Here is a 13,462-nt window from a genome sequence, read left to right as displayed (position 1 = left end):
CATATTTCCTCCTCCAATTTTAATTTTTGACAGCCTGTAAACAAATTCACAGTTTCCTTAGAACTGCTGTGCCCAGAATAACCCCCCATAAGCCCTGTTCCACAGGTGCTGAGAGGTACTGGGGGCAGTTCCAGAGAGCTCCAGCTGTTTGTTCAAGAGGACGCAGCCACGGAGAACTGGCCCCTGCTCTTGCTCACATTATGCGTCTCCTGAACAGATTTCAAGGATGGAATTTGGAAGCTGCCTCATGGCTGTTCCCTTGACCATTTGTGAGAGGAACATGCCCCAAACAAAACACAGATCGGATCCCCAAAGCTCTTCCCTTCTGAGAAAAGCATTCGGCCCAAACAATACGTTTGATTTATACTTTCCTCTTGAGTTACAAAAATTTGGTGTCCTGCTAGTTAAACAAAATATTTTAAACATCAATGTAAGAATTCTTAGTAATTAAAATGTTTTCAGCTGCCGAAGGTCTGCTAGCTTTCCGTCAAGGCTGATGGCATTTTTCCACGCCCCGTGTCCCCTCTGCCTCTGTGCTGCGGGGCAGAGCGAGCGTCGTGCTGAGGCGCACCATCCTCCATTCGAGCTGGGGCCCTGGGCTTTGACTTAACAACAACAGCAAGAAGGAAAAAATTTTTTTCTGCTTTCCCAGCTCTTTGATAAATGACACAATCGATATCCCAACAACTGATCAGTAACCAGCCTAATTAAGGTATTCAGCCTGTAAAATAGAGCTGTCGTGGAGCCCTCCATTAGTGTCCCAGCCAATAAAAAATATAATGGATTTTTAAACATATTCTGCCTCTACCCAGATGAGCTTGCAGCAGGGAGGGAAATGTTTTGAGGAAGGGGAAAAAAAAGCAGGTCATAACCCATTTTTTAATACCAAGTCTCTAGGCACAAATAGAATTACAATTGAACCTCAAGCTCATCCTTTGAAAAACATGTTTCTGTTTAAAATGATTTTGATTCAATCAAGGGCTCATTATGGATTCTTCATGGGGTCCTCATCAAAACTGTTTACATATCTTGTACATCTGGGTAATGGGAGAAAATACCCCAACAACTATATATTTTGACTTTTCTTAAGTAGCATCTTCAACTTTTTTTATATCAATATAATGTTCAAGCAACCATTTTGGTATTCTTGCCAGATCTGACGGATCTGCCTGAGCATATGAGCTGCAGAGGCCTTTTTCTAGGTGACGGGTGCTTCTTTGTTGTGCCCGGAGGTGACTGCTGTTCCAGGGGACAATACCCTCGAAACATGAGTGCACAACATCTGCTTTCACACAGCAAAACACAGATTTGGGAGATCAAATAGCTGCAGATTTTATTTTCAACTTAATAAAGATTAGCTGTACATTAGGTTTCCGTCTTTATATGAAAAAACCCTCTTTAATCTTCACGGTATCACAGAGATTTTCAATAGCCGAGAGTCAAGTGCCCGCTCATCCCCCATGGAAAGCGTGTAAGCACTGGGGAAACTGAAAATGAATCTTGTTTAAATGTCCTCATCAAAACTGCTTTTTGTGCCATTTCTTATTCCCAGTTGGTGCCCTAGTGAACTATATGAACAAGACACTTCTGAGGAGGGGCAACGAATGGAAAGTTTAACACTTTCTTCTGATGGAATCATTGTCAACCCACCCAAAGTGGGAGAATTAACATGAAAATATCTGCAGCCAAGGAGAACACAAAGAATAAAATGTCTCAACCTGATGAGGCAAAATACAGAACACACATCCACTAGGCATTCACATATTCTAGAGAAAGACATGAAATTAGGGAAGATGAGAGGTGGGGGGACTCTTAACAACTGTATTCATTTTCCTTCTTTCCCTTCCTTTTGCTATCTGCACAGTGTGGAACTCTAGAGCAGTGTCTTCCAGACTTTTCTATTCATTGAGGTGTCTTTGTTCCGAGAAATCTTAAGGGAGATGTAACAGGCAGGTGCACAGAAGGGCTGACTCGGGGTCCACAGGGCATCCTTCACAGCCATCTCCAGCAACTGGGTTCCATGGAGTTCCAGGGCTCCAGGGTCAGAATCACATGAAACCAGAAGGGAGCCAGTTCTTTCATGGTGCGAAGCGATATAGGTTTGATAACTATGCACATAAGTCAAGCCATTAAATATTCATGGAAGCCTCTCTGTCACTTAAGCAGACACAAATGTTGGAAACAAGTTGGCTCATTATATATAGTCTCCAGTAATTGGCCAATTTACATTTATCTAACATTTACAAGGTTACATACAGAAGAGTAAAAAGGTACAGTTACTCCTTTCCAATAGCTGATAATACGACAAAGTAAGATAGCATTTGTGGGTTTACCACTTCAGCTTACTCTCTCGGATGAAGTAGGCCTCTGGGGCAACTTCCATCCATTCATTTCACAATATGCATTGTATCTACTACGTGCCGGGAAAGGAGAATACAGTAAGGCACAAAGCGGATAACAGTGCCTGTCATGTACAAGCACTGAGCACTCAACTGCGGCAGTCCATGCGGTCAGGACACGGCCACCGTGGGTTCTAAGTCAGGTTCCAAAACTCCAGGGCCCAAGCATTAGCAACTGTGAGCTCCAACTACCTTCTACCCTTGTTTAACTTGAAAATCCTTAATTTTTTATTTTTAAGTTGAACTTATTATTGAAACTAACATTTCGTATTAATGTGTTTTTAATAGCATTCTATTTTAACTTTGCATATTCTTGTGTTACACGTTATTTGTCCTTAGGGAATATATGCAGGATTTCTTGATGTTTTTCTTTACTCTTAACTACTATCAACTTTTTTCTTCTTATCTTTTCTTACAATAATTTTTAGGAACATTTACTAATTATTCTTCATATATAAGATAAAATAATGTTTTAGAATACCATATATTTATTATGAATAATATAATTGTATAATATAATAATATAATTGTATGTAAGCAAAATGTTCAGGGATGTCAGTATTCAAGAATATTTTATGCTTACACTTTATATGTAAGTAAAACTATTCCTTACATTTAAAAAACCCATAAAGAAATTGTGATAGATTTCAAAAATATTTAACTGAAAACATTTATTTAATAATATGAAGCAAGCAACTTGCTCGATAGATCAAATTTTAAATTAGTCAAGCTTTGTTATCTATGTGCAGGTTACGGGGGAGAATATAGAGAGCTGACTGCATCAGAGGGATCTTCACATTAAGTGGTGCGCACAACTGGTTGAGAACTTCCTAAGGTACGCACACGTCAACCAAAAAGTATATAAAGATGTGACATACTTTAATACTTTATTACATGAATAAAGTCCTATTCATAAAGCCCAGAGCTCTAAGAATTTCTGGAGGGAAAAACCAGAAAACATGGTCTTGTTACATCTGATAAATTACTTACTTCATATGCACAATTTTACACCTTCTGGTTATACCTAAAATATATAACCACCTGTTCACCACATAAATCCGTCAGAGCCTTGTGGGACATATTTTTCCAGTTTCAGAATCAGTATGAGTCTAACTATCATGCTGGTGATGGAAGTTTGCATATTCTGGGGGCCATTTGGGCCATCTGCTGAGGGCAATAAAGATTCGCATCACCTCCAGTGGTCTCTCTGGCCTCCTCAGGATCACCAACTGGATCATCCCTCGGATGTTTCCTTCCATGGACATCGATCGCCTGAGTGTCTCCATAGCGTCGTGGTTAGACTTCCCCAAAAGAGATTCCCCGTTAACGGCAACCAGCTGGTCATTCACCCGCAGACGACCATCCTAGGGCAGAGGAAAGGAGCACAGAATTAAACAGGGAATGCACGGCGATGCCATGTGGCTGTTCAAGGAAAGTTCAAGTTTAAAAATGAAAAAATAAAAAGTTCAGCTATTAGGAATGGTTTATTTTCTATGGCAGAAAAAGGTTCTGGAGCTTATCGGACAGTCACAAATACTAGCGATAATGAATTTGTGAAAGTATTTTTTAGAAATCTCAGAGTCCTGAACTGCATTAATTTAGACAGTTGTACCATGTCTCTTACCTAGATTTTTGGTCAGTATGCTAACCTAGGCTGGTTCTGCATTTGCTCTGGCAGCGACCGTGCTGTTGGCGCAAGGAAAGGGAGTTTGGAGACAAAAGGAAGCGGTCATATAGCTTGACACAACGGTTTGCATTTTCAGGCACAAAGAGACATCAGGCTTAAAAGCTGTGTGCCTCTCAGTAGTAATGCGTCTCCCAGATAGCGCTGCTAGCTCTACTGAATAGTGCTGAAAAAAAATTGTGTCATTTTCTCTAACACAACCCCAAAGTTGCTAGTGTGCAAAAGGACACGTAGGTGTGTGAAGGACCGATATGCTATGATGTCTTCTGGCAAAAGGAGCCCGTCAAGCTTGTTGTGCGGAGGCTCTCACTGATGGGTACTCTCACCCAGCATCTTCAGGAAGGAACACCACATACCGCAAAGTGCACACAACCCGGCATGTGGACAGGCAGCCCGCCTCTAGTCTAAACCACTTCTAGGCACTAGTCATCCTCAGCCAGAAGCCCCTCACAAGCTGGAGTCTATACAAGTAGCTAACAAACCCGGATGCCAGCTCTGCCTACCAAAGAACCTGAAGGACCACAGTGATCGCCCCAACAGGCAGCCTGGAGGGAAAACACTTACCATCCTGGCTGTCAGATTAGGGATGTGCCCTACCCCTGTTTTACACCAGGGTGGAAGGTTCTTGCTATGAGCACAGATGCAAGTTTAGGAATGTTATGATGCTGCTGCTGCTAATAAGCTTAACAGAAATAACAGTAGGTGTGCATAACAACTTAACTTCCTGGAAAATGTTTCTGTAAATTATCTCTAGAGATTCTCACAGACTCAAGAAGCAGATTAATGTTTTTATTCATATTTTACAGATAAGGAAATTGAGGCAAGAAGTGATGGAACCTGCTCTGGGTCACAAAAGCAAGTCAGGCAGATGACCCAAATGGGCTTCCTGAACCTTGGTTTTCAGCCCCTCTGCTGGAACGCCCTTTGTCACTCGTCTCTAGACTACAGTTGTGCAACACTGAAATAGGGAAAGGAAAATAGAGTTTTTGTGGCTAGAAGTATCTGGGATCCGTGTTCAAATTAGCGGAATGAAATGCAAGAAAAAAAACTTCCCTAAGAAAAGAGAAAACCAGACATAAAATGGACAATAGGACCAACCCCACAGCTTTGACAGAGAAAGCCTGCGGACAAGATGATAAACTCTGACTAATGCAGTAGCAGATGGTGGGAGGGAGTTCCTCTGCTGACAGCAGGGAAAAGGTGGAGGCTGTGAAAGCTGTCTGGAGAGCTCCTGACCTCATGGAGACCACCGCACAGGCCGCCTGCCAAGAGGGCACTGTCTGCTAGGGTCGCAGAGGCCACCCAAGGGAGCACGTGCCCACTGGATGAGGAAATTGAGATGGCAAAGCAATGGGATCGATGGAGAAGGGCGCAAAATCAGAGCTGGGGGATGTCTCAGCAAAGCGTAACATCCCCTCCCTTCCTCTTGTGTTCCCAAGCCACTTAACCTTTCCCCGAATTTGGAGCAAGTCTGGAAATGAGATTTACAGGAAAGGCCAAATGAGAAAGGAATCTCTTCATTTCTGTTATCTGATTTTGAGCGAGGGAGGCGTCTAAAGAATAAGATTAAAGTCACTGAAATGGGGTAAAACAACAACAACTTTAATGGCTGAGTCACGTGAAGTGAGACACAACTCGAGAAATTATTCTGTTCTACTTTGGCATTTAATGGCAGGAGGACTGTTGGGGTGAATCTTGAGGAGAAGGTCGGGAGGGTCACTAAAAGTCTTTTTAGGCTGACTGGAGATGGATGCGTGGTTTTACAGAGGAAGAGGAAGAGAAGGGTCGGATGAAGGGCCTGGCTTTGCTAACAGGAAACAAAGTCTAGTGTTGGGTTTGTTGAGGCTTTGTCTTGTCAGAACACCTCGTCCTCTGCGACAGGAAGAAGAAAGATAAAGATGGAAACTTCACGGGTATCTCTAGAATGGAGGGAATGAAACTGGAGGAAGATCTCACCTGGTGAACTCTCTGTGAACCTCCTTTGCGCAGGATGGGGCAAAGTCAGAGTGAGGAGGTAAAGAAGAGACAAGATGTAAGGAAATCTTTTGTAAATAATCTCTTACCAACAGGTATTAAGCACAAAGTTTTATTTTCAGCTACATTCCACATCTCAAGCAAGCAGAACTACACTGAAGTAGTACATATTTTCTGTGTCCAAATCCAAAACAGAAAGGCAGGGCAGGTCACCCCGGGGCAGCTGGGATCTCTGGAAGACACTCACACTCATCACAAACGTCACTGGAGAGCTGTTGGGCTTGAGAAAAATCCACACTCTCATTTCCTGGCGTGGCTGGTCTGCTGCTATGGGTGTGTGCTTTTCTTTATAAGATAAATGATGGGTAATTTCATTAATGGCGATGCCAGTAAGCACCACGTTGTCCTAACATTTAGAATATGATCAGAGAATTTAGAGCTGGAGGGGTCCTTGGAGGTCATCTTATCTAACTTCTTCCGTTTACAGATAAATAATGTGACACCCAGAGAGGATGAGAAGCCATTTATTGAACTCCTCTTAAGAGAAGGCACTTGCACATAGATTAGGACTTCTTCAGCTAGGTAAAGTCAGAGCTGGATCAGAACAGCCAAAGTCCTGATTTCTCAGCACTCCCTCTTCACTAACCATTCTGTCTTCTACATAGATGATGATGACTAGTCCAAAAAGAACCAATGCTTCAAGAAAAAGACATCCAAATCCAAGAGGACAATATGCCACCAGCTGTCTCCTGGAAGAGAACCTTCTACATGAAAGCCAGAGTCAGGTGACAAAAGACGTGGAGACAGGAGATGGTGCTGGGCGATGGCAGAGCAAGGAAGCAAGGTAGAAGAGGCAGGAAAATACTGTCTACCTGTCTAGCTATGTCTACATGCATGCGTGTCCACGTATGGTCTTGATCTAAAAGGAAGCAGATTCAAAGAAGAGCTCAACACAAACTCATCAAACATCCCTTGAAACTGTGTATGTCTATTTTGCTTTGGAATAATTTTGATGAAGAAAAACAGGTTTTTATGCTTTTATTTTTTCTTATTATGTTCAAGTAAACACTTACGCATAAGGATGTTAACTCTCATCAACTGATTTTATATAAGTGAATTCAACTATCCGGGGATGTTACTTAGTAATTTTAGGATATTTATTTCATTGTTATCTGTCTGGATCATTCTGGCATTTGTTAAAGAAAAAAATTCCCTTTCTGCTATGGACTGAATGTTTGTATCCCCTCCAAATTCACATGCTGAAATTCTAACCTTCAATGGGAAATTATTAGGAGGCAGCATCTTTGGGAATGGTTAAGTCATGAGGATGGAACCCTCATGAATGGGATTAGTGCCCTTGTAAAAGGGACCTGAGAGAGAGATCCCTCGCCCCCCTGCCATATGAGGTAACGGCCATCTGTTAACTCGAAGGGGGCCCTCAACCAGATAGTGAACCTGCCAGCACCTTGATCTTGGAATTCAGCCTCCAGAACCATGAGAAATAAATTTCTGTTGTTTATAAGCCACCCAGTCTATGGAATTCTGTTACAGCAGCCTGAACTGACTCAGACACTTTCCTTCTAGCTTTACTGCCATCTGACTCCTTACCCAAAAGACAGTAACTACACCCCTCACCTCTGGCAACCCCTATAACCAATCCTATCCCTCTTCAAGCCTGGAGAGAGTAAAGGAAGTTCCCAAAGAGGAAGAAAAAAAGAGGAAGGAGAACAGAGTAAAGACAAAAAGTAACTTCCTCAGGGCACTTCAGGACAAGGAAAAACTGGTAGGAGATTTACGTCTTCTCCACGTCCTGGAAGGGCTTCACATCTCATCAGCCTAACCTGGTTCTAACGCAGTTGGAGGAGTGGACTAGGAGACAAGAGGTCCAAGTATTACTTTTCCTTTTTACTGAACACCTAACATAGGCCAGTCCTTATGTAAATATTTGAACACCTAACATAGGCCAGTCCTTATGTAAATATTTTGTATATGTTCTCTCAATCATTTCTTACAACAACCCTGTGATATAAATGCTACTCTCCATAATTTAAGAGGCGTGAAAATGGAGGCTCAGAGAAATTAAGTGACTTGTCAAAGTTTTCTGGCACGGCCAGGTCCACTTCTCTCTGAGTCAGACATGTCCCTGTTGTGTTATGGGGCTTCTAAAATCAGAGTTCTAGAGACTATTAAAGACACCACAATTATTAATGTCAATACTTCTTTAATGAGTCTCTACTTTTTATAGTCATTGTGCTCAACCTTTACATGCACTAGACGATTTAACTCTTACAACAATCCTATACACTGGGGACGATTGCCCCCATTTTTATGTAAGAAGAAACCAAGGATCCAGCCAGTTAGATGCATTGTTATGAGTCACATTTCTAAAAGCAGATTTGAATTCGGTTTGGGTCACTCTAAAGTCCATGTTTTCAAACACTTTACTAGTGATTCTTGACCTTTATAGGCTCTTAGACTCCTTGAGAATCAAATAAAAGCTACAGATTCTCACCTCTGAAGAATAAATATTTATACCATGGTTTCCCCAGAGCTGCACATTTGGACCAGAGAATTCTTTGTAGAAGGGGCAGTCATGTACTTTGTGAGATGTTTCACGTGCCCCTGGAAGCATATCCATGATTTCCCGGGGGTACAGTGACCTCGTAGTACAGCCCCTGCTGCATTCAATAGTGCCTGGGTACTACCTCTGTCATGATTCCTAGTGACATTGCATGGTTTAATCCACCTCTTTGGGCCAATTGTTTGTAAGGCCCTTTTACTGCTTAAGTTATAATGAACACAGAGAGCAAAGTAAGAAAGCTAAAGCAAAGAAGTAGCCTCTATAAAACATGAGACAAGCATGAGTGAGTGGGCTGGCTCTCCCGGGGGTAGCTGGCTGGGGCCCAACGCCAGTTTGCGTTAGGCTGGGGTGTTGAGAGGATTAATCATGACCAGATGTCCGCTTCTGCCTCTGCATGTTTCCAGTGGGTCCCTTCGTAAAGCCTCCTGGGATATTACCAACACCCAGAGCCCAAACCCCAAAGCCTGACTTCAGTCTGCAGAGCAGGATTTCTCTGGAGTGGGGTGAGACTCATTCAAAATGGCACCTGATTGAGGGGGAGGACTGTCTGAACAGATAATTCTCAAGGCCCTAAAATCACGCCATGACAACATCTGCCTACCATAGTTTTTAAAAAATATCCAACCTAGAAAAGAACCTTACATTCCAGATTGAAATCATTTAACTTCATTTAAAAACAATTGTAATGAAAAGAATAGATCAAGATTTTAAAGTACAGTTTTTAAAACAAAGAAGGGGAATACAGAAAGTTGATAAGACTGGAAGTATGTAAGTTCTTGTCTTGAAGAGAACCTTCCTACATTAATCAACGTTACATCATCTGTCCTAATACAATTTCACCTAATATGAACAAGGCCATTCCTCCCAAATAAGAGCTCTATTTTCCAGGGACAATAAATTGCATTCTGGTGTACACACCATGGTGACATGGCCCACACTCTTTCTTCTGTCCAAAGTGTCCTTGGCATTCTTGCTCACCTGTTGAATATGTATTTATCCTTCAAAACAAGACTTAGTAATTGCCTTCCACCCAGATTTTTCTCCACAGGTAGCATCAATTGCTCCATCATCTCAATACCCCTGGCCCTTTTATACTTGTCGACCTTAGTCCTTACCATAATAGAGTTGTTTACATATTTATTATGCTACCAGCTTCCTACATTAGGAAGTCTGTGCTGTTAAGTTTTCTGTCGTCAGTCTACTATACATTGCATAACTCACTGTAAAAGTTCAAGAAGGTTTTGCTAAGTTCAGTCAATTGAAAAATCTTTCATTCAGTGCTTTGGACCTAGTGTAAGTTTCATCTACAATGGACAACTTTTTAAATTTACGAACCGTAACTATCAGAGATTGTTGAATCCAGGCTGGCTTGGATATGCCAGCATTCGTTAAGAGAATCTTTATAATTCCAAAGGTGAAGCTTGATGACTTTGTGTGTCCTGGCCCAATATCCACTTCTTCAGCCACTGTAAAATTTTAAATTTGTTTATCTAATTCAGTAATCATTTTAAGAGCCTCATTCCATTTCTATGTAGCAAACCAGTGAAGTCTCAGCAACATACCATTTACTCAACATCTGTGGCATTTGAAGCTATTTTAAGAAAACTGAAGAATATCTTTCAGAGCATCAGAACATACATCATCAAAACCACTCTGATATAATGCTTTTAAAATGTATTATAATTCTTTCCATTTTATTTTTATTTTATTATTATTTTTTCTTGTGGAAGATTAGCCCTGAGCTAACTGCTGCCAATCCTCCTCTTTTTGCTGAGGGAGACTGGCCCTGAGCTAACATCCGTGCCCATCTTCCTCCACTTTATATGTGGGACGCCTACCACAGCATGGCTTGACAAGTGGTGCCACGTCCACACCCAGGATCCGACCCGCTGAAACCCGGGCCGCCAAAGCGGAATGTGCACACTTAATCGCTGCGCCACTGGGCCGGCCCCTAATTCTTTCCATTTTAAATTCCTTCTGGAAAAATATGGAGCATAAATAAATATAATGCAACTTACAGCCTTTGCCACAGGCATTACTGAATCTTATAATTTCCTCAGCAAGCAAGCTTGAGAAGCCCTGACAGTCATCACAAATACTCCGCGGCCTACCATGTGGTAACAGCGCCTGGGCTCGTTTCACACTTTTTCTGTTGCCTGTCATTTCTGTTTCCTCTCCATCCCTTCCCATCTCCTTCCTGATTTTCTGTTTTTAGTGTACTTTGGCCTAGAAAACTGGGTAGCAAAAAGCTTATTAAGAACTTTGTGTTATGTATGAATCAAGAAGATCCTGCACGAATGCCTATCCAGACTAGAACCTCAGAGACCTTTTCAACTTAATGAAAATTATCTTATTTTTAATTTTTTAAAAAATAACCTGTATTGTTTGTGCTAAGATTGTTTTAAGTCTGCTCACTAGAAAAATGAGTCCAAAGCAGAGTGCCTGGAACAAAACTGACCACATTCTGAACTCAGGAGAAATATACATATATATCTGGGTATGTATATAATAAATACCCATAATGAAAGGGAATATAGCTTTTCAGGTGAAAGGTACTATTTTCAGAGTCAAAGTATTATCACCATGGTATATCAACTTTCATAGGTTATAATTTCCTTTTTCATCAGGACTACCAATTCCTGTTTTTTTCAAGCCCACTGAGACAATTATGGAATCTAAACCACACATCAAAATAATGTAGAGTTCCAAAATTTTATTCAGCATAGCATGAATTTCTTATTTGCAGTTCCATGCATAAAATAAAAATGCAAAAGTGATAAAGATGAGCAAGAAAGGCAAGGATTGATGCTGGTATGGTGGGATATTAAAGATAATGTTGTATCACTGCTTTACAACATTGCTGCTACTGCAGAAAATGTGTAAGTGATGAGCTTGGCTAGATGAATTCACACATACCAACATTTTTGGCTTTTTTTAAAAAAGGAAATTGGTGAAAATAATTTGTATAACATAACTGATAAATACTTTTCTCATGTTTAAGTTAGTAATCTCATTCTTTTAAGGTAAAATTCTTGTTGGGTATCCAGGGCTTGTGAATTTTCCCATGCCTGTGAAATACATCACGTGTTTAGGTTAGGATGCAATGTGAGAGTTTGGCTTCTAACAGTTGAGGATTTGTGATGGGGCCATTTACACACTCAGACTGTGTGGTCATTTTGTCGGAGGGGAAAACCTGGAAGACATGACTACTGGGGATGATCTTTGTGGTTCTCCACCAGGAAAAAACATTATCAATTAAAAAAAAATGGGTAGGTGAAGAAATCATTTAACATTAGTTTTCTTTAAAAAGCTGTCCCTTTTATCTTCTTCTGAATTCATTAATTATAGATCTGCTACATGATTTACAGATACCAGAAGGGAAGGAGGTGGGAATTAGTCACGCTGGGAACCCTTCCTGGACTTCTGTTAAGTAGCCGGATGCTGTTAAACGCTCCATATTACGAAGAGACATAGAGATGCAGGATCAAGCACCATGTTCCTGGAAATTCTGGAACTATGTATGTTCTCTCCAAAAATTCATATTTTAGTCATTTTAAACTATGAGGATTGCTTGTAATAGATAGAAGTTTTTCTTTTACCCATTACTAAATAGTGTAGGTTATGAAATTCTGCATCTCTCAGAAGGAGTATTCCAAATTTCCTAAGCACATTAGAATCAAATTACTTAAATTATGTCTATTTCATATTCTGAGTGCATGCGTTTGCAATTAGCTGTGTCAGGCATTTTTCTTTCATTTAATTTCATCATCATCAAGGAGTATTTATTAAGCACAAACCTGGCTAATTAATTTTCTGGAGAATAACAGGTATTCTTAAATTCATTCTTTCTATTTAAGAGCCCTTAAATAATTTACCTGATACATGACAGTCCTTCCCTTAGTAAAAATTGCCTTTATATTTTTAATTTTTCCCTTATTATTTCAAGGTTTAATTAGGACACATTCCACTCCTAAAGTCAATATATTAAAAAAGAAAAAAAGGTCCTTCAGAATTAGTACAACAGATTTCATGAGATTTTTATTCTTATCACAGCATGTTAATGTTCTTCCTCATTTTTTAAAAACATCACTATTTCAGTTATGTATTTTTTCTAAAAGTGATTTACTTTTAAAGTAGAAAACTAAGCAGCGCAAGTTAGTATAAGTGACAGACGTAAAAATGCATTTTCTCTAAAAAAACTTAGTTAATATCGTGCATCAGAAGTAAAGCGAAAGAAAGCCACTGATCCTAGAACTCAAAACGTTTAGCAAATGAGAATGAAAATATCAAAGGTCTTCGAACTGATCATCAAGACTTTACGTGGGCTTCCCTGGAGTAAAGGAAAAGCTAATTTTATGTTGATTTTGGGAAAGGAGAGTATTTTTCTCAAGGTGTTTTTTCTAACAATGACAATATTTCTTTTTATTTAACAGTAACAAGAACACATTCACTTTAAATTCCAATCACGAGAGTGAAATTTTAGGAAAGCATTCTCATGAACATCATAATTTCATTCCACTCAGTTCTGGGTTCATGAGAAGTTAACACAGACACTTCTATCTAGTTATTTTGGTTCTGGGAGCAATTGCACTGTACTTTAGAGGCAGATGCCCAGGAAGAACGACAGGAACTAAAATGAAACTGCAATCTCATAGTGCATGTTATTGTTTAAGCATATCAGCACCAATACTCTAAGTCATACTTGGCTATCATGGTCAATGGTCGCTTCGTACATGGAAAAGCAGAGCTCAAAGGGACGCTTCCAAGGCATCCACAAAGAACTCTGTGGGCGAAAGCTAAAGCACCTGAAGTGTCACGTCCTGA

General features: G+C 40.4%; 1 protein-coding gene across 4 annotated transcripts in view; it reads right to left on the bottom strand.

Moving 5' to 3' along the window:
• PARD3B (par-3 family cell polarity regulator beta) overlaps positions 1-13,462 on the bottom strand; it is a 915,243-nt gene that overhangs the window by 371,303 nt on the left and 530,478 nt on the right. For all 4 annotated transcript variants that reach the window (XM_046658143.1, XM_046658144.1, XM_046658145.1 and 1 more), the window contains one exon: positions 3,593-3,763. In XM_046658143.1, coding sequence (XP_046514099.1) covers positions 3,593-3,763 — 171 coding nt within the window. The remainder of the gene's footprint in view (positions 1-3,592; positions 3,764-13,462) is intronic.

Source organism: Equus quagga, chromosome 4 (assembly GCF_021613505.1).
Source record: "Equus quagga isolate Etosha38 chromosome 4, UCLA_HA_Equagga_1.0, whole genome shotgun sequence".
In the NCBI taxonomy this organism is placed as follows: domain Eukaryota; kingdom Metazoa; phylum Chordata; class Mammalia; order Perissodactyla; family Equidae; genus Equus; species Equus quagga.
Note: the sequence above shows the minus strand (reverse complement) of the source record. Positions and strands in the feature narration are given on the sequence as shown.